This window comes from Dryas octopetala, chromosome 3, assembly GCF_963921425.1.
Source record: "Dryas octopetala chromosome 3, drDryOcto1.1, whole genome shotgun sequence".
NCBI lineage: Eukaryota > Viridiplantae > Streptophyta > Magnoliopsida > Rosales > Rosaceae > Dryas > Dryas octopetala.
In genome coordinates, this window is record NC_141368.1 from 12,307,576 (window position 1) to 12,327,202 (window position 19,627).

Genomic DNA, 19,627 nt, shown 5'->3' on the forward strand with positions numbered 1-19,627 from the left:
CTTGGCTCGGATAACGAGATTTTTATATTGAACTTAATATTTGGGCTCCATCTAGCACCAAATACCACATATGTCATCGTGGACCAGCACTATTGTTTGGCCAATTTTCAAATAGGTCAAGTTAGTATATTATTAAAGTACTTCAGCTTTTGGGTTAGCAACAAAAAAAAAAAAAAAGTACTTTAGCTTTGGGACCCCATCCCCACCAAAGCAAAAAATGTACTTTTTTTTTTTTTGTAATCTTTTGATGATTGCAAAAGAAGGTTACACTTTTTGTGCCCCGAAATAAAATGTGGGATATTTTTTATTTGGACGGATATGTGATATTTTATTTTTTATATAAGTTTTTAATAGTTTATTTCATAGAGGATTTAAACGATTTGAATTGTCTATTTTTTAGGTTTTATTAAAGGATTATTTTTGTATTTTTAAATTAGGTAAATTATAAATTATTTATCTACAAAGATTAAATGGTTAATATTTTACGTGTTTATTTTGTTGACCATTTAATATTTGTAAGTAAATAGTTTCTAATTTATCTAATTTTTTGCAAAAATAATTCTATAATAAAGACCTAAAAATAAACGATTCGGATCATTAAAATCTTATATGAAATGGCCCTATTAAAAATTTGTATTAAGATTTGTGTCAAAAATAAAATATCATGTATCTTTTTTGATTAGCCAATTTTTTTTTAATGGTAAATTTATAACTTCGTCAATATTATTAATAATATAATGATGTAACAACATGATGGCTCTACATTGAAATAATTGAGTATGCCTATTTTGTCGTTTTGCATAAAAACTTGGATTTGTCACATCACCAAATCGTCAACAAAATTTGCCTTGATTGCAAACTTAAAGTAATTTGATTAAAACCTTTTCAACCATATATACTAAAATAAAAATTGATCAAATCCAAAAGACTACAAGTGTAATTTGCCCTATTATGTAAAATGGTCCACGAAATGTCACTTAAGTCCCATTTTGATATAAATCGTCAACTCTATTATATTTTCTGTAAATTTTAGGGGGTAAGTCATCCACCAACTTCAACTTACCTTTCCCAACTTCTTTTCTCTCTAAGAAAATCTAGAACTTTATAATTATTACTAACTCTACTTTAAATAAATGAAATTTTACATATATGTGTTCACTTTCTAGAGAGACAATTGGAGAAGGTAAGTTGAAGTGGGTGAACAATTTTATCCCTAAAAATTGACAGAAAATTTAGTAGGGTTGATAGTTTGGATAAAAATGGGACACGACTGATATTTCGTAAACCATTTTGATACAAAATTCGTTCGTGAACCAAATTGAGATTTTGAAAGAATTAGTAGACCAATGGTGCAATTAAGTTGATTAGCCATCTATATATATATATATATATATCCTAGTTAGCATTTTTTATAATTTCTTTTATACCCTTAACCACATGTCAGACATTTTTTCATTGTTTGAACTTTTTTTTAAACTGTTGTTTTTTACTTTTTAAATTAATAAGCTATTATTTGCACTTCAAAAATGACTATTTGCACTCTTCTTGTGGGAGAGCATCAAGGAATGTGAAATAATAATTTTGGAATGCATTTATGATTTCCCTTAAATTATGGTGCTTTTAATGCTAATTCATTGTTCTTTCCTTCTTTGTACCATGGTGGTCCTGCAATAATAAATAACCACAATAATTATTCTACAAACAAAAATGCATGCAAAATTAAAGAAAATACTTATTCCACATAACAAAAACATACTGTATTGCAAAATAATTCATTTACAAACAATATGGAAAATTATATAAATTAATAAAGAACCTACAATTAAGAAGGTAAAAAACTGCCAAAGAACCTAACGCAAACCTATTATAAAATATGCAACTAGGAATCTACAACTACACTAACGAATTTTCCATTAACTCATATTTCTATTAATTTATGTACTTTTTCTTTAAGAGAGTAATGTGTTTATTAATGAACCTACAATAGAAGTTAGTCACCTACACCAACAATTGGAAATATACAACAAAGAGCGTAGACCAAAGTATGAAGACTGGTTCATGAAGCCTACACTTTTGGGATGTCCAAAGGCCGAGGAGGGGGCTGTTTGTACCAATATTTTCAGGTGGCGTAAAATTAGCCCAAAGGTGAAGCCAGCCCATGTCTAAAGCCCAAATTCAAGACCCGTGCAATCATCTGGTGAAAAGATCTCGGCTATTCCAAGCTAAGAGGGTCAATGAAGTGTAAAGCTAGACTAGCTAGTAATGCAAAGCCACGTGGATTCACGAAGATGCAAAAAGCTGGACTGCAACTGTCAAAAAGGGATAAGTACAAAGTCGCAGGGGTGTTTAGCGCCACCCACGTGTTGGCCATCCGAGAGAAGTACCTAGGGTTTTGGGATCCCAATTCAAGTATAAATACAAAGCTACAGCCAATCAATGTGACTCCTTTCCAAAACACACACAAAAAACTCATATTCATTCTCTGAAAATTCTCTGCCAAATGACTTGACCATTCACTTTGTCTATTTTTTGCGTTTGAGTTAATACATTGATCTTATTTCTTTTATTACAACTTTGTTCGTTCTCACACATTTAATAGCCTTATTTACAACTTTTCTCATTGCATTTATTTATGGAATTTAATGTATTTCCTCATTAAAAATTAATCAAGAAAACATTTACTTTCTCAATCTTAAACATTTATTACCAGTTCATTTTCATTTCTTTTCTTGAATTTTACAATCTTTATTTGTAACTTATGATTCCAATGAACACTCTTTTCAGATCTGGATCTTGAGATAGTTAATTTCTTTAATTTTGATGTATTTACTTATCTTATCTTGCTTGATTACTCACCAAAAACAATATGAACACATCTTAACCTAAACAAGAACTTTTAGCACTCAAGTCCTGAAATGTTCAGGCATAGAAAAGAACCAAGAACAAACATCTGATTTCCTTTGTTTTATTTTATATCATTTTGATTTTTACAATTTTTTCAAGTACAATTCTTACTTGGAGGCACGTCCCTTTTTTCAGATAAAATAATGATATGGACCCAATTTTAGCCCAATTCATGAGCGAAGCATTTTTGTCCATAACAGGGGCCTTGTTCATTATAGTGTTATTGTTTCATTTCCAAGCTTGCACACATATTCAAAATCTACTTCAGCATCTCTGATTGTGGAAATTTGTTTGATTTATGATAGCTATTTCTTTCTAATTTCTTTGGTGTAACTTTTGGGGAGTAATGAATGGAACAAACGTTAATTTAGGATATAGCCCATTCTCAAATAAACTTTAGGGAGTAATTTAGGCGTAATGAAGGTGCCATAATTATAGTAGTTTAATGAATTCCTGTAATTTAGGGATTTATCGGAATGAGAAATTTTAAAAAAATAATTATTTAATGATACAATTTGTAAATAGTAGGGGATTGATGGAATAAGGGTTTTTTTTTAAAAAGTCCATTTCATAAAATAGACTGTTTTTAAGGCTCAACCGCTACAGTGAAATACTGTAGCGACCCACTATTTTACTGTAGCGGCCCACGTTAACAGAACAACAGTAGCGGCGTTACTGTAGCAGTGCACTGTAGCGCTACAGTTTTGTTAGCTATTTTCAATTTTTTACTTTGCAAAAAAACTTAAAAACAAGGCAACTTATACAAATCATAAATCCACTTACATATATATAAATATACAATCATAGCCACACTTATATATTGTTACTGACAAACAGTAACAACCATAGTCTCCACTTACGTATTGTTACTAAAAAAAAGTGACAACCATAACCCTCACTTATATATTGTTACTGACAAGTAGTAACAACTATAGCCCCACTCACATATTGTTACTGCTTGTCAGTAACAATTATAGCCTACTTATATATTGTTATTGACAAGCTGTAACAACTATAGCTCCCACTTATATATTGTTACTGACAAGTAGTAACAACCAGATATAACCTCACTTACATATTGTTACTGCTTGTCAGTAACAATCATAGTCTCACTTATATATTGATATTACTTGTTAGTAATAATCATAGCCTCACTTACATATTGATACTATTTGTCAGTAACAACTATAGTCATCACTTATATATTGTTACTGATAAGCAGTAACAACTATAGCCCCTACTTATATATTGTTATTGACAAGTAATAATACCTGAATAACACATACAATGTATAAATTCGAAGCAGAATTCAGGTCGTATTAGTTCTCCATCTTCAAAGTGAGATCCAGCTGGAAAAAAAAAAAAAAGTTTGTTCAGCTAAAGAAAACAGTAACAACAACTATCATATAAATTCAAGAAAATAGAAAATAGATATATAAATATATATATAATGATATAACAACCACCAAATGGGCACCAGAAAATAGATAGATATATATATATATATATATATATATAAACCATGAAAACTCACGGACACGGTAAAAAGTAGATAGATATATTGTAACAAAAAAAAAAAAAGATAGATATATGAACCGTGAAAAGTCATAGACATAGGGGAATTTATGGCTCCAGGAAGAAAGGTACCAAATGTGTCTTTTCTAGTTATAATGGGGGGTCTGATGTAGTGAAGAAAAGTAGTTAGTAAGTTGGATGGAACTGAGTAGCTAGCAGCTGGCTTTTGAAGGGCCAGAAAATAGTGCATGAGAAAATAATTAAGAAGAAAGAAAAAGAGGATATATAATAGCGATGGTTAAGGCTTCGTGAGCCATTTTATGAATGTGATATAAAGCCAGTGCTTAGTGAATTAATGAAGGATGTACTGTATGTCACTGAGGAGAGAGAAATCAGATAGGGAGTACTGGGAGAGAGACGGAGATGATGGAAAAGTTATAACGTGGATCGGGTAGGTAGTGTGTGGGTTTACTTATAATTAAATTTAAACAGCTGGACCAAAAAAGGAATGGCTGCCCAAAATCATTACATGGCAACTTACATGGCATTCATATATTAGATACTAAAAAATAAAAAGAAAAATTCAAAAAAGAAAAGAAAAACTTTGTCCAATAAAGTAATGACACGTCAGATGGTATAAAAATGTGGTATAAGAATGTGGTAAGTATAGCATTATTCAAATCCTTATCTTATATTATTATTCTATGTGAATAAACAAATAAATAATAAAATAATATTTATATTTATATGTATAAATCAGAAATTAAGATAGGATAACTACATGGTTATTTTATTGTTTTTACACAAGGTATTGTAGCTACAGTATGAATATATACAGCAAGCGCGTACAGGTTGCTATTTGTAGTGTTTAACTAAAGTTTGAAATTATCATTGTAAATTAATCTTTTGCATATATGAAGTCTAAAGGTAATTATTAGCTTATAAGTGCTACGGATCTTAACTTTTTTTTCAAACTTTTTTTTTCTTAACTTATATTGTATTCATACATTAGACATTAAAAAAATAAATAAATAAAAATCTTGTCCAATAAAAAAAAAATTGAGACTCTTAGCAGTTCCCTTATTAACTAATACAATTAGCAAATTGTTCAAGCTTCCACCTAGAAGCTTTTGCTACCAACCAAGTGTAGAAACTAAGAACCACTCAATAGACTTGCTGAGGTATATGTGAAGTAAGCTTGCTTATGTGTAGAAACGGATCGATCAAGGACCAAGTGTAGTGACAGATTAAGATGCCTCTTTGTTTTGAGAAAAGGAAAGATGGGTTACTCCCTTATCCTTACAATTACCCAGCCAATCGCCCTCATCCTTACAACGAAATAGTCTCTCTCTCTCTCTTTATTTATCAAATAAATAGTTGACCGTTTGGTTTCTTTATACATATAAATACTTGCCTATTCATTAAACTAAAGTATATATACATACAAAAACCTCTTATAGCTAATTGGTGAATAAGATAATACAGAGCTAATCACCCTTTTGGGTCTATTATACAACGTAATCTCATAATTTGAATCGTTTATTTTTTGGATTTCCAATCATATATCATCATTGCAAAAAATCATTCAAATAAAAAATTATTTAGTCATTTGATTATCATCACAATCATATCAATGTTTATGAAAAAAATTATGTTCATATATTTATTTGAACACAATTAGATTAAAGTTGATTATAGATTTTTTTTATTTTATTTCAAGAACGATCATTGAATGAGGATTTAAAAATGAACAGTTCGGATTATGAGATCGTATTGTGTAGTGGGCCCAAAATGGTACGTGGTTAGTATTATATTATCTTACTAACTGGTTAGTTCTATAGCGCTACTGATCTATCTATCTATTACATATAAAGAAGAAAAAAAATAGTAGAATAAGAAGAGGGAAGGAAAAAAAGAAGAAAAAAAAAAGAAAGAAAAAAGGAAAAGAGAGAGAGAGGGTCACCGACAAGTGGTGGGATCGACCGGTGGGGTGGCTAGGTGGGAGTCGAGGAAGGAGGGAGGGTGGTGTCGGGTAGCTGGGTTTCAGGATTTATTTTTAATAATAATTAAAGAAAAAAAAACAAAATATTTGAGAGAAAAAAAATTTGTGTAGGGTTATTTTGTTAGAAACTCCCCTCCTTTAATTAAGGAGGACAAAAGTCCTTAAAGTTCCCGAAATCAACAAGATAAAAGGTTTATTTTCTTTTTTAATTACTGGGCATACACATTTCATTTGAGGCGTGTGTGGGCGCTCGGTGTCTCTCTATTTTTTTTCTTGAATATTGCCATTGTCGGTAGTAATTATTACTACATAACAGTCACATTAACGCACACTGAGTTAGAGAGTTTACAACCATATTACAGTCATGAGAAACAGGGAAAATTGTCATTTTGCTCCTTAGACTATTGCACTTGTATCAATTTGCTCCTTAGACTTTTAGTTTGAAAAATTAAGATACTTGATTTTTCAATTTTACCAATTGAGGTAATTCCGTCAATTTATTTGGTAAATTGATACATGTGATAGACACGTCACTACTATTTTTTCTTTAATAAGGACCCTTCGTGATGAGTATTTGACTTTGTGAAACGAATCCGATGGAAAGTGAGCAAATTGACGAAATTACTTCAATTGACAAAATTGAAAAGTCAAATACCTTAATTTTTCAAATTAGAAATTTAGAGAGTAAACTGATATAAATGCAATAGTCTGAAAATCAAAATGACAATTATCTTTGAGAAAACTACAACTTGACCCCTGAAAGCGCGTCCAAAGCCCCTTAACATTTTCCAACAAGTGCACATAAGTAGCAAGGTCGTCCTAAAATCTAGAAATTTGTCCTTGAGCATCTAATGTTAGAAGGACTGAATCATACCTTGCTACCAAAGTACCAATGTAAGATCTAAGATCAAACCCATGATGAATTGCCATGATTTCAGCATGTTGCGAGGAGGACGTGCCAACAAGGGAAAGAGCCATAACCACCAAAACTTCTCTTTTGTCATTTTAAAGAATAACACCAACACCATGAACCCCTGCCACTGGAAGTACCCTACTCAAATTGGTTTCAAACATTTTTTTTGTTTTGTTTTTTAATTTATTCAATTTCTCTTAAATTTTGAATTACAGGGGCAAATTTGGAAGTTTCAAAAACAAATTTTGGGCTGGGTGTCCATAGATTCTCATTTCTATAATATTGCATGCATATCATAATAAGCCCATTATCGGCTGAAGTCCGAAAATGAAGAAAAGCCCACTTCAACAGTTCAACCCAACACACTCTCGTACTTACCCAACACCATCCGAACAACAAAAAACACAGATGCTTTGCAATCAGTGAGATGCAGGAGGAGCAGGAGGAGCAGAATGGAGGAGGTGTTGGTAATGATCGGAGCTACAGCCACTTTTGGTGGGCCGGGGCCAGCGCGACCCAGTTGGGTTGGGCGGTGGTGTCGTACCGGAGAGGCTGCAACCAGTCCACTCTGATGCCTTTCAAGGCCTTCGCCGTTGCATCGCTCTACGTCGGCGCCGCCGCCTCCGCTTCCGTCGCTGCCCTTCGAGCCTCTGGTGTCCACAAGGTTAGCTCACATCTCTCGCTCTCTCTGCTTCATAGGGTTATATCAGTCTTTTTCCGGAAATGCATCCATTTCAGTTTGCTTTAAGTTGTATCAAGCTGTGTGTTGGATTGTTTGTGTAATTACTCTTGTGCCCCACTGATTCGGTGATATGTGCAAATATGTACCCCTGTGTTTTGCTGTTATTGTTTCTCTGTTTCTTAGTTAACTTTTTAATGAAGGAATAAGTTTTTAATCTTTAATGTCCCTGCTATTCACGGAACGCATAATCATCTGCTTCCGGAAGAAATCGAAGAATTTCTTGGGAATCATTATTGCAAGAATTTCATTTTTCCAAATAGTACATTTTGAAGTGAAAGATTAGTTGTATTGCTTGAGAAGTAAAAAAAAATAAGTACATTTGTACTAGTATTAAAGAACTTGCTGGGCATGCATAAAATCTTGAGTACAGCTCTCTCTTCACCTCTTTGGACATGACCCAAAAATTATTGTGAGAAAACAAAGCAAATCAGCATTACAATTTGGAATGTCATATGTAAGGTACAGTTACCTAGAGTGCCATATGTTGGTACTTATCTCATGATTCAGGCCTTGTGTTAACTGATCAAAGAATATGACATTCATAAAGGGATTTAAGGCATGTTTCGACATTTATCTAGGGGTAAGTAGAAAGGTTATCAATTGGGTATAATAGCTCTTTTTTTTTGGGGGGCCTCCAATTGTGTTAGACTCTTTACTTTGGGGTCTTTTTCCATTTTCCTGATATTTTTGAACTGTTTGCTTCTGCCCTTCTTTCTTTTTGGGGCCTCCAACTATCTCGGTTGGCTTGAACTTCTGAGATTCTGGACCTCTTAATTTGAGTTATGCTCTCTAGACTGGATGCCGACTGTGCTAGAGTTTCTCTCTGAGCCTTTAAGCTCAATTCATGATGGTTTTTTTTTTTTTTTTTCATTGCCATGTTTGTAGCTGAATTTCTAGCTTTTATTGGTAGAATTTATGGATTGAATCCTTTGATTTCAACTATTTGAGTCACCTCATTACCTAATTTTAGATCCTATATGAGTTTACCAAGTTAGTCCTCACTCTAAAAACTCTTTCAACCCTCTATCCCTGACATCAGAATCCTAGGTTTCCTAGTTGCCAATCCTACTAAGAGTGGAACAACTTATCAGGTTTGACATCTAATTCTATCCACAACTTGTTGTATCTTTTGTCAAAAGCATGAACCGTAGTTAAGTATTTAATTAAGGTACTCTAAAAGAACTAGTAATGGACTAATAGATAATACCTTTCCAAAATCTTAACTAAAGTTCCTGCTTAAATGTCTAAAAATGGGAATAAAATTGATCATGTAGTTAGCCATCCAGTAGACAAGGAAGTTAAGGAAATGAATTGAATGCTTAGATTGTTTTTAATGTATAAAAGTTCTTGTGTGTGTTTGGGGTGGTTGTGGCGAGTTTGGATCCTTTTTTGGTTGTGTTCGAATCCTGTACTTAGGTATTGTGTGCTAATATTGTGTTTATGGGCAAAACTATGTTGTTTCGGTCATTCGTTTGATTATGTTTTTGATATAAACTCAAATAAGTAAAGCCTAAACTTAGTTATAAATCCTAAAACAATGTCATTTCTTTTCCATATCAGTGTGGTCATATCTTATGTGACCAGTTGAGCAGAACAACAATCATTTTCTTTTCAGGATGCACTTACGGACTGCACATTTCTTTTCTTTACAGGTAGAGGACCTAATCGAGTTGGGCGCAAACATAAGAACCGGACTTGGGATACAACGGAGGGCAAGGGACGAATAACCTTTTATCTCTTAGTTGTAATATTTTTAGGTTTAGATTCTATTTCATTATATAAAACCAACAACTGGGTTGGACTTTCATCTTTCTTTTTTTGTTTCCTTCTTTATTTATTTTTGTGTTACTTAATCCCTCTTTTCTATTTGTCCTACAAGTTACCAAACCCATTGAAAACTATCCGTTATCTCGCCATTTACACTTCTCTATTTATATTTCAATGTATTTGCAAAAGAGCGATTACCCCTCCAAACTCCTAAAACTCTACTAGAATTGTATTTGCTTTATAAATTACAAAACAAAGTCATCTCACAATTGCATCGTGCATATGAGAGCAATACTTCCATTTAGGATAATATAATTCGTTAGCTTTGAACTTTAGATGAAAAACATTACAAATTGTTCTTAGTTCCATCCCAAATTGCAACTCCCATAATATACAGATTTGAAAGACTTGCTTATATAGTTATCTGAACTTCAAAATAGAGTAGACATTTATACTTCAAATCACCGTTCCATATTTTGTGTTTGAGTGTGGATTGAAAGAGGCAACAATATCACCATGAGTTCTGCTCTCAAGCTCTCCTGCTAGAAGTTGTGCAACTTAGTTTTATGCGACAACTAAATCATAGCCGTTGTTCACCAAAAACTAATTTCTTCCATCTCATCATTCTCCTCACAATCCCAGATTTGCAAATAATCGGAATCATAAACGATTAAGGAGAAGATGAAATGGAAGAAATGAGTTTTCAGTCGGGAAGGGTAGGGAGAATTGAGAAAAAATAGAGTGAAACGATCGAGTTGGAAGTTTTGGGGATTAGAGAAAGAGAGAAATGATCCATGAGTGGAGAGAAATATTGAGTCTTTTATTTAAACAATAATGCTACTCTTACCATCTTTTTGTACCATAATTTTATACCATCTGATGTGGCTGCTTAGGTGGACAACCACATCACCAAATACAATTCACATTTTTATTCTTTTTATTAATTTTCAATTATTAAAATAAACCAAAGAAAACTGAATTACAGTTTAACACAAATCCACGATTGACGTCGTTTCTTCTCCCTTCCCACCTGCGCTCCCCTTCTCCGTCGCTTTGCCCACTCGTGCTCTCTGGTGGGCAAACATCGATGGTCCAGTGGGGCGCCTATCACTTGGTTAGTTTGGTCTATAATTGATTTTTTAATAAATTTTTTTGTATTCTTTTCGGATCTCTGGTGTTGTAAACTAATCTCCTTTGTTGGTGCTTTTTTAATTTTATTTGATGACTGCGATTCTTTTTTATCTCTGTCGTTGCTAATCATTTCGGTCGGATCACCTCTATGCTTTCATTTGTGTATGTCAATTGTTCATTGGTGGTATTGCAGACATACTTATGTATTTAATTAATGTTCAATTGAGTTAGGAGGGAAGACATTGATTACTCTTCCTACTAAGAAAGCAAAGTGGAGGCCAGGCGAGCATCTTTATTCATTTGCTATTCAGAGAACAAATTAGATTTAATTCATGGATTTCTATTCTAAGATGTTCTGCCTAATAGATTTCTTCTTCTATTGTGGTTTTTTGCTAATAGGAATCTAAGTGTATATGCAGTCTTATGTGTAAATTATACATCTTTGTTAGGCTTTTCTAGAAACACATAAAGAATCGCACATTTTTAGAGTAGAGAGACTATCAATTTTTCTAAGGAATAGTTGCTAAGCTTGTTGCCTCTTTGGTCAGTGAGCTTAAATGGTATGATAATGTTGAAACTTGATGTTCATCATTCAATTCAGCAATTTTAATATTTGCACTAGATTATCTGATAAGCAATGAAGTTTAGTATCCAAATGGTCATCATAGTTCATTCATCACCAACTATATATGTCAAAAGGTATCTATCCTCTCATTCTAGGCTTCTAACTTTTTCATTACTGCTCCAGATATGTTGGCACAACAATTTACAAGGTCTAATTGTTGGGAAAGCTTACCATGATTGTGAGAGCCCCTGAAACATGTAGAAGGGTTGATGGATGTTGTTCAATGCAAGCCTGGCTAGCCATGAACTTCCACATTAATGTGAAGGAAATTAATTATGAGAATTTATGAAAAATACCAGCCATAAGCGCCTTCTCGCAAGAACAATTGACACCAATTCCAATCAGTGGTCACAACTGACTCACAAGGCACTGGCTATGTAGTATGTACCATGAATTTCTTGATGTCTTTCTTTCTTTTTGGGTCTGAGACTTTTCTGAGGTCTAATGAGCCACTTTACGTATGATTACTGGAGGTTCAAATGCTTTTAATTTCATTTTCTTTATGTTTCAGTTTTTTTTGCTTTTCCTTATACCATCGGATCATATTGTAAGTTTGTAACATATTGAAGACAAATTTTATAATTAAAGTGGTTTATCTTTCAATTTCTTGTCAACTTGTTCTCCATGTGCCCCAGTAGTTTCAAAAGATTTCCTTGCATTTATCATTAATCAATATGAGGGAATGATGATTGATAAGGTGAATCCACTGTGAAACAGTCAGACAATAATGTAACATACATACTTGTGAGTTACCAGCTAAATCTCAAAGATGCCAGAGAGGTACCCACTTTGAAGGCAAATTGCCTTGCAGAAGCACAAAGTTTGTTTACCATGGTGCACGCTTAGCTAATAAAAATTGGAACAGGTCCTTCCAAACCTCTCGTCTTCATTGATACACAAATAAACAACCAAGGAAATCTCAAAGGACTAAAATTATAAAGAGATCAGCTTGCATACATATCAAAATTTCATTTCAAATTATTCCATTTTACTAAACCGTGAATTTCGTTTGATACATGAAACAAAAATCTGAAACTGTAGATATTTGACTAGACCAAACTAAATAAGAAATTTATGCTCCATAAACACTCAGTTTAAAATAATTCCTTTTTATCTGAGGTCTCAAAGAAAGAGCATTGTAAGAAAATGTTACAACTCAAACAAAACTTTTTGCTTCCATCTATCAGTTAAGTTCTTGGTCATCCTTTCGCCTCGAACTAGAGCTAGGCATATTGTCTATACTGTAACCTTCATCCCAATATTGATGCTGGTGACCCTAAGAAAAAAATTAAAAAGGAAAATCATAAACAGAGCATTGTAATATAACATGTAAATAAATAAAAAGAACACCAAAATTTTTAAAAACAAGCATCTTAATATTACCTGAAATTGATTTTCCTGGAGAGTAGGACAAGTTAAATTTCCTCTCTCATATCCACTGTACAGGTCGTTTGCATGACCACCTTGAGTGACCCCCAATGACATGTTCATATTTTCCTACAACGTATATATATATATATATATATATATGTTTAGTAAATAAATAAATACTTCAAAAAAAATAAAAATGAAATAGGGCAATAACAATCAAATTTCATAACTCACATTACAACCACGACCTGTAGGATATTGTTTGTGACCCATGTCAACATGAATACCTTGTGGTACTTGAGAATCCTGAATTAAAAAGTGTGTAAGTAATTATAAAAAAATGATTTTAACTTAGACAAACAAGAACAATATATTCATGCCATACCTTCACAACAATATTACTCTCTTGTGTTCCGACTACATAACCAGTTTTGAAAGTGGGAACTGGACCATGTACATGACAAATGGAATCACTTTGCATCGGTTGAAAATCCTACAAAAAACAATACAAGCACAAGATGTAACATTTTATTGGCTTTATATGTAAAAGATAGAAATTGTCATTTTATTTACCTTATTCATTCCTTCTCCTTCGTCAATATTGTTTTTATTAGCTTTGTTCTTCTTTTCACTTCTTTGTTTTCTTTTAATAACTTTCTCTATTGTAGATTGCTTCCTTTTAAACGGTGGACGACCTTTACGTCTAACTGCTAATGGAGTAAGTATACGTTGACTTGGATTCGGAATGTGAACAGGCGACTCAGGAGTTGGTTGACTGCCTGTACAAACTTCTTCATGTTTGCATATTTCCTCCTTTATTTTATGCATCCAATTTATCACAATCATGCATTTATCATCCGAATCATTTGCTAATTCCTTTATGTCATTAAAAACCTTTTGCATCTTATCAGATCGATGTGCTTCAGGTGTAGCATTCCAATCATCATAATTGATTTTAACCCTTGTGTGATATCTCATCACATCCTTCCTCCATCTTCGCATGATATATTTATCCGGAATTAAGTGTATCTTATGGCGAATTAAAACATAAATTGCATGTCTGCATAATATACCTTTAAACTCAAACATGCAACAATTGCACTTAACTTCCTTGTCACATTCACTAAAACAAACCTTGAAATTAATACTTTTTTTTCTGTCCCCGATCAAGATATCTTCAGATATTTCATACTCCAAAATTGGGCCATCAACTTTAACTGAAACCAAATCACAATACATCTTACTTGTTAATTCATGCTGAAACTCCTTAAATTTTGAAATTGTGTAAACATCTTGAGCTTGCTTTTCCATCTCATAATGGGTAGCACAATGAACACGTGAAGAGGAAGACTTGAAATCTGCATGAGTCTCTTTTTCCACCTTACTCCTCAATGCATTCTCATATTGCTCCACAAACTGTTTTAAAGTAGTTTTAGAATTTACATAGCCATCAAAAAAAGCATTCATACTCTCACTACGTTGTGTGGTAGACATTCCTGCCCAAAAACTGTTTTTCACAAATCTTGGCACCCAACAATACCTCTCATTATATATACTATTTAACCAATCATTGTTGTGTAACTTATATTTTTCAACCATCTCACACCAACGTTCTTCAAACTCATCATGAGTCATTGAGTCATATACAATATTTTGCAAGTCAAATCTGATAGACTCATATTGCTTGTAACTTTTTAATTTTTCAGGAATCTTCTTCATTATATGCCATAAGCACCAACGATGTCTAGTTTTAGGAAAGACAAACTCAATCGCTTTTTTCATGGCTTTGGCTTGATCTGTAATTATTCCAATTGGAGCACGCCCAGACATACATGCCAGCCAAGATTGAAACAACCAAATAAAGGTGTTAGTATCTTCATGTGAAATCAAGCCACATCCGAGCAAAATCGATAGACCATGATGATTGACTCCCACAAATGGAGCAAATGGCATGTCATACTTATTGGTCAAATAAGTTGTGTCAAATGTAACAACGTCTCCAAATTCCTCATATGCCGCCCTACTCCTTGCATCTGCCCAAAACACATTTCTTAAACGACCATCGTCATCTAAATCAATTGCATAGAAGAAATTTGCATTATGAGCTTGCATATTTATAAAATAGTTCTGAATTGCAGTAGCATCTCCTTCCCCAAGCCGTAATCTCCTAACCTTTTCAATATAGTTTCTACAATCCTTTTCCAAAAATGACATATTCTCATGGCCCCCCACTTCAACAACAACTGAATTATAATTTTTGTTTAACCTTATTCCAGCTCTATCATTCACTTCAAGCTTCCTTCTTACATGTGAGCTTATCTCCCGATTGCACCTCCAATAACGAGATTTATCTGGAATTAACTCATGATTATGATCAAGCTTGATAGAGTTTACACGCCATCTCCCACCCAAGCTTAAACCTGTTCTAATCTTAGCCTCACAATTATTCTTTATACTTGGACGTGGCTTTAGAATATTACTTGAACTACTTTCTGAATTGCCTGATCGAGCACATGAAAAAGTAATATATTTCACTTCACCATCATCTCCCTTCGTTGATGATCTCCTTATCACTGCGAACCCAGATTGTCTTCCATATTCTTTATAATATTCAAACACCTCATCACTACTATTAAACATCTTTCCAACATAAGGCTCCTGTATTTTTTCTTCTGCATTCATTATATCCTCCATTGCAGTCTCATCATTTTCTATTTTATCCCCATTATTTTCTATTTTAACCATATTAGATTGAATTTCAGCCATGTCATCTTCTTGAATGATGTCCAAACTTGCAGAATTATTTGAACATACTCCCTTTCCTAAAATTCAACATGCTATATATGTAAACATAATAACAATTCATTTTCAAGAGTACGTGCATGCCAAATCATAAAGTTGAAAATTCTATAAATTAAATTGACATAATTTTCAAGAGAACTATAAACAAAATTCCAAATTCTTTTCACAGTAAACAAATTACCTTGATAATTTGGACCATTGATATTCATGTGAGTGTCCTTTGATTCTTTAGGGGATTTCTCGGTGCCCATTGTCATTGTTTAAACACTTAAACCAAACAAAAGATCGAGTAAGTTAGTAGTTCTTTAATCTTAACTAAATAATACAAATCTTGTGCGACTAGAAAAACTAAAAAACCTGATTATAATCTTTTGTTTTGTTCTCTGGTTCTACTTCAAAAGAATAATAGAAAAAACAATAATCTTTCATACCAAAACATATACTGAAAATCTGATTATAATCACCTGTTCTATGGATGCTCTGTATTCCCTTTTGCATTTTATATATCATCAATAAAATTGTTGCTGGCCGATTAATAAAAAAAAGACATAATTATAATAATCCTCCAGCAAATTAATTCGTCTACATGTTTTGCCTAACCAATAAGTTAATTTCACCTTTTTTAGAACATCTTAGAACAGAAATCCATGAATTAAATCTAATTTGTTCTCTGAATAGCAAATGAATAAAGATGCTCGCCTGGCCTCCACTTTGCTTTCTTAGTAGGAAGAGTAATCAATGTCTTCCCTCCTAACTCAATTGAACATTAATTAAATACATAAGTATGTCTGCAATACCACCAATGAACAATTGACATACACAAATGAAAGCATAGAGGTGATCCGACCGAAATGATTAGCAACGACAGAGATAAAAAAGAATCGCAGTCATCAAATAAAATTAAAAAAGCACCAACAAAGGAGATTAGTTTACAACACCAGAGATCCGAAAAGAATACAAAAAAACTTATAAAAAAATCAATTATAGACCAAACTAACCAAGTGATAGGTGCCCCACTGGACCATCGATGTTTGCCCACCAGAGAGCACGGGTGGGCAAAGCGACGGAGAAGGGGAGCGCAGGTGGGAAGGGAGAAGAAACGACGTCAATCGTGAATTTGTGTTAAACTGAAATTCAGTTTTCTTTAGTTTATTTTAATAATTGAAAATTAATAAAAAGAATAAAAATGTGAATTGTATTTGGTGATGTGGTTGTCCATCTAAGCAGCCACATCAGATGGTATAAAATTATGGTACAAAAAGATGGTAAGAGTAGCATTATTGTTATTTAAAATATCTGGACACGTGTCAATGCTGGGTTTGCTTTTTTGTTTTGTTTTTAAATAATAAATTCCTCCTATCCATTGGATCATATTTGATTATTTGAACGGCTAATTTAGTGGGGGTGCAAAACTATATTGCTGGACTTCTGGCAAGATATCAGAAATCTTCACCATCAAGTATACACTCTAAGGTAGCATCACCTAATATCGTGAGCTTCAAGTAACAAAAAACAAAAATTGTAAGCTTCATATACCATACTTTCAATGAAAACCTTATAACCACGATTAGTGCACCCCTATCCATAAATAAAGTTGTAAAAACGGATCCGTTCAACATAAGGCACGATAATCTGACAAATATGTTTAAAATTGACAAATATGGTCCAACATAATCTATGTCATGTTATTTCTCCCAAAAAAAAAAAAATCTATGTCATGTTATGTTTTATGATAAGCATAACTGTTCGATGGATATCCAACACATCGAGCACAACCCAACATAAGTATGAAAATTTGTCAAGAATGAACATTAAATGAATTGTCAAACACAAGTATGAAATGAATATGTATAAATGTAATTTATAAGTGATTGTACCAATCTCAAGTTTATCTTAGAATTTTTTATTTTTTTTGGAGAAACAAGTTCATCTTAGAACTTTGTATTGGTATAAGATTGTAATAGCAAAATAGTTGTGTCCTTCTGGCCGTATGAGAGTTATTGAGAATAATTGACCTGTTTCGCAAATATTTTAAAGTTGGATAAAATAACAAGCAATAGAAAAAGAATAAAGTGTTGTAAATAATGTAACCAAGGTCACTGTCCACAAATAAGGGAAATCTTGGTTTCACTTTGTAATTTCTATTACTAGAAACCATTCTTATCTACATCTAGGGAGGCTTGGAGTGGCCTCCAAGACTAAGTCTTGAGGGTAATCTCCAAGTAATTGGAGTAGCCTTCAAGAAATTAGGATGGCCTCCAAGCATCCTATATTTTTGATCAAGATAATTTCTTTTCACTCGTCTTTTTTCAGACGAAAGAGTTTTTGGGGTTTAGTCCTTCCCTTGGTCCATTTCCAATCTTCCAAGGTAGCACAAGCTCCCTCCTTCTTTCCTTACCTTACCTGGCAAACCCTAACTCCAATATATATATATATATAATGAAATTACAGATTTAGTTTACTTATTTTATACCTAGTTCAATTTTGATCCACAATTTTTTTTAAGTTCTGTTTTAGTCCACTAATTGTTCCACTTGTTCAATAAAGGTTCAGATTTATTTTATCAAATTTAGCCTGCCTTTTACCCTATACAATCTTACCCAAATTCAGCAAACATATACTTGTTTAAAAACTATGCATCTCTTCTTTACAACCATCTAAAGATCATTCAAATTGGAGTTTTAAAACTCAAGATAATTGACCCCAAAGTAGGGTACCCAAAACTGCCAATTTTTCAAATTTCATCCAATCACAATTCTCTTTGATTCTAATATTCCAAATTGGTTCCTATGACTAAGAAATGATGAAATATAACTTATACTTCAATTATAATTGAAGAAAACATAATCCAAAGGATTTAAAGTCATAAATCGGGGCCTTTATTGAACAAGTGCAACAATTAGTGGACCAAAACAGAACTTAAAAAAATCGTGGACCAAAAATTGAACTAGGTATAAAATAAGTGGACCAAATCTGTAATTTCACATATATATATACACACACACAAATTCTCTCTGCAGTACGTCCGTTCATGAGTATTTCTATGACATTTTGACATTTAATTTGTCATTTTTAGGCTATTTTTTATAGGGTTCAACGTGTTAGGGTATAAGGGTCTATATTTTAGGGTATATAATTATTAATCAAGATTATATTTTAGGTTTGAACTTTCGAATTAGCTCAAAATTTGGGAGTTAAAATCTAAATTCTAACCTAAAATGAGAACTCACAATCATGAGAGTTAAAATCAAGAAATATGTCTAAATTGATAATTTATATCCTAAATAATTTAAATCATGCCAAATTTAAAATCAAATGGTGAAAAAAAAAGCCATAAAACATATACATTCTGTTCTTTAGTTCCTGCAGAGATAATCTCTTCATATGTATACATATTATCCATATGTAGAGGCGTGTATGTGTGTGCATGTAGCTCTCTTCGTGTGAGAATGGTTTCAGTTATGTGTGTGAAACTTAGCGAGTTCACTTATCTGAAAAAAGTTCCCTTTTTTCCTTTTGTTTTCTGTTTTTGGTTGTGTTTGGTTTATGAGAATTTGTTAAAACAAAAGAAAGGATTTTTTTAAGAAAGAATTTTGCAGGAACGTACTGGAGTGGTTTGCTAAAGTTTCGGACCTTTTCTTTGGATTAATGAATTTATTGCATGAATTGAATTGTGTTTAGTATTTGTTTTATCTTTTAATTAAGGCTTATTAGCACATTTGCCCCTTGACTTTTAGGTGTTTTCTCACTTTACCCCCTGAATTTTATTTGTCTCATATAACCCACTGAACTTTTATGCCGTTTCCCACGTTACCCGATTCCGTCAACTCCGTCAATAATCCCGTTAGAAATGCT

General features: G+C 32.8%; 3 protein-coding genes across 5 annotated transcripts; 1 reads left to right on the forward strand and 2 right to left on the reverse strand.

Annotated features, from left to right (window-relative positions):
• Positions 1–7,713: 7,713 nt before the first annotated feature.
• Positions 7,714–9,994, forward strand: LOC147290972 (StAR lipid transfer-like protein). The gene is made up of 2 exons (XM_086238309.1): positions 7,714–7,998; positions 9,729–9,994. Exons 1-2 carry the CDS (start codon positions 7,762–7,764, stop codon positions 9,801–9,803), a joined length of 312 nt encoding a protein of 103 aa, XP_086094435.1. The 5' UTR covers positions 7,714–7,761; the 3' UTR covers positions 9,804–9,994.
• Positions 9,995–12,590: 2,596 nt separating this feature from the next.
• On the reverse strand, positions 12,591–16,887 carry LOC147290973 (uncharacterized). Of its 3 annotated transcripts, XM_086238427.1 has the most exons (7): positions 16,771–16,837; positions 16,237–16,522; positions 15,954–16,039; positions 13,356–13,463; positions 13,205–13,276; positions 12,983–13,096; positions 12,591–12,875 (listed from the first exon to the last, which is right to left on the reverse strand). In XM_086238427.1, the coding sequence occupies exons 3-7, from the start codon at positions 15,969–15,971 to the stop codon at positions 12,783–12,785; spliced, it is 405 nt and encodes a 134-aa protein (XP_086094553.1). In that variant the 5' UTR covers positions 15,972–16,039; positions 16,237–16,522; positions 16,771–16,837; the 3' UTR covers positions 12,591–12,782. The 3 variants fall into 3 exon arrangements, with proteins under 3 accessions (XP_086094553.1, XP_086094552.1, XP_086094554.1); XM_086238426.1 differs by lacking the exon at positions 16,237–16,522 and having other exon boundaries at positions 16,771–16,887; XM_086238428.1 differs by lacking the exons at positions 15,954–16,039; positions 16,237–16,522; positions 16,771–16,837 and adding an exon at positions 13,544–13,609.
• Positions 13,630–15,864, reverse strand: LOC147290974 (protein FAR1-RELATED SEQUENCE 5-like). The gene is made up of 3 exons (XM_086234716.1): positions 15,849–15,864; positions 13,760–15,792; positions 13,630–13,677 (listed from the first exon to the last, which is right to left on the reverse strand). The coding sequence occupies exons 1-3, from the start codon at positions 15,862–15,864 to the stop codon at positions 13,630–13,632; spliced, it is 2,097 nt and encodes a 698-aa protein (XP_086090842.1).
• Positions 16,888–19,627: the final 2,740 nt, after the last annotated feature.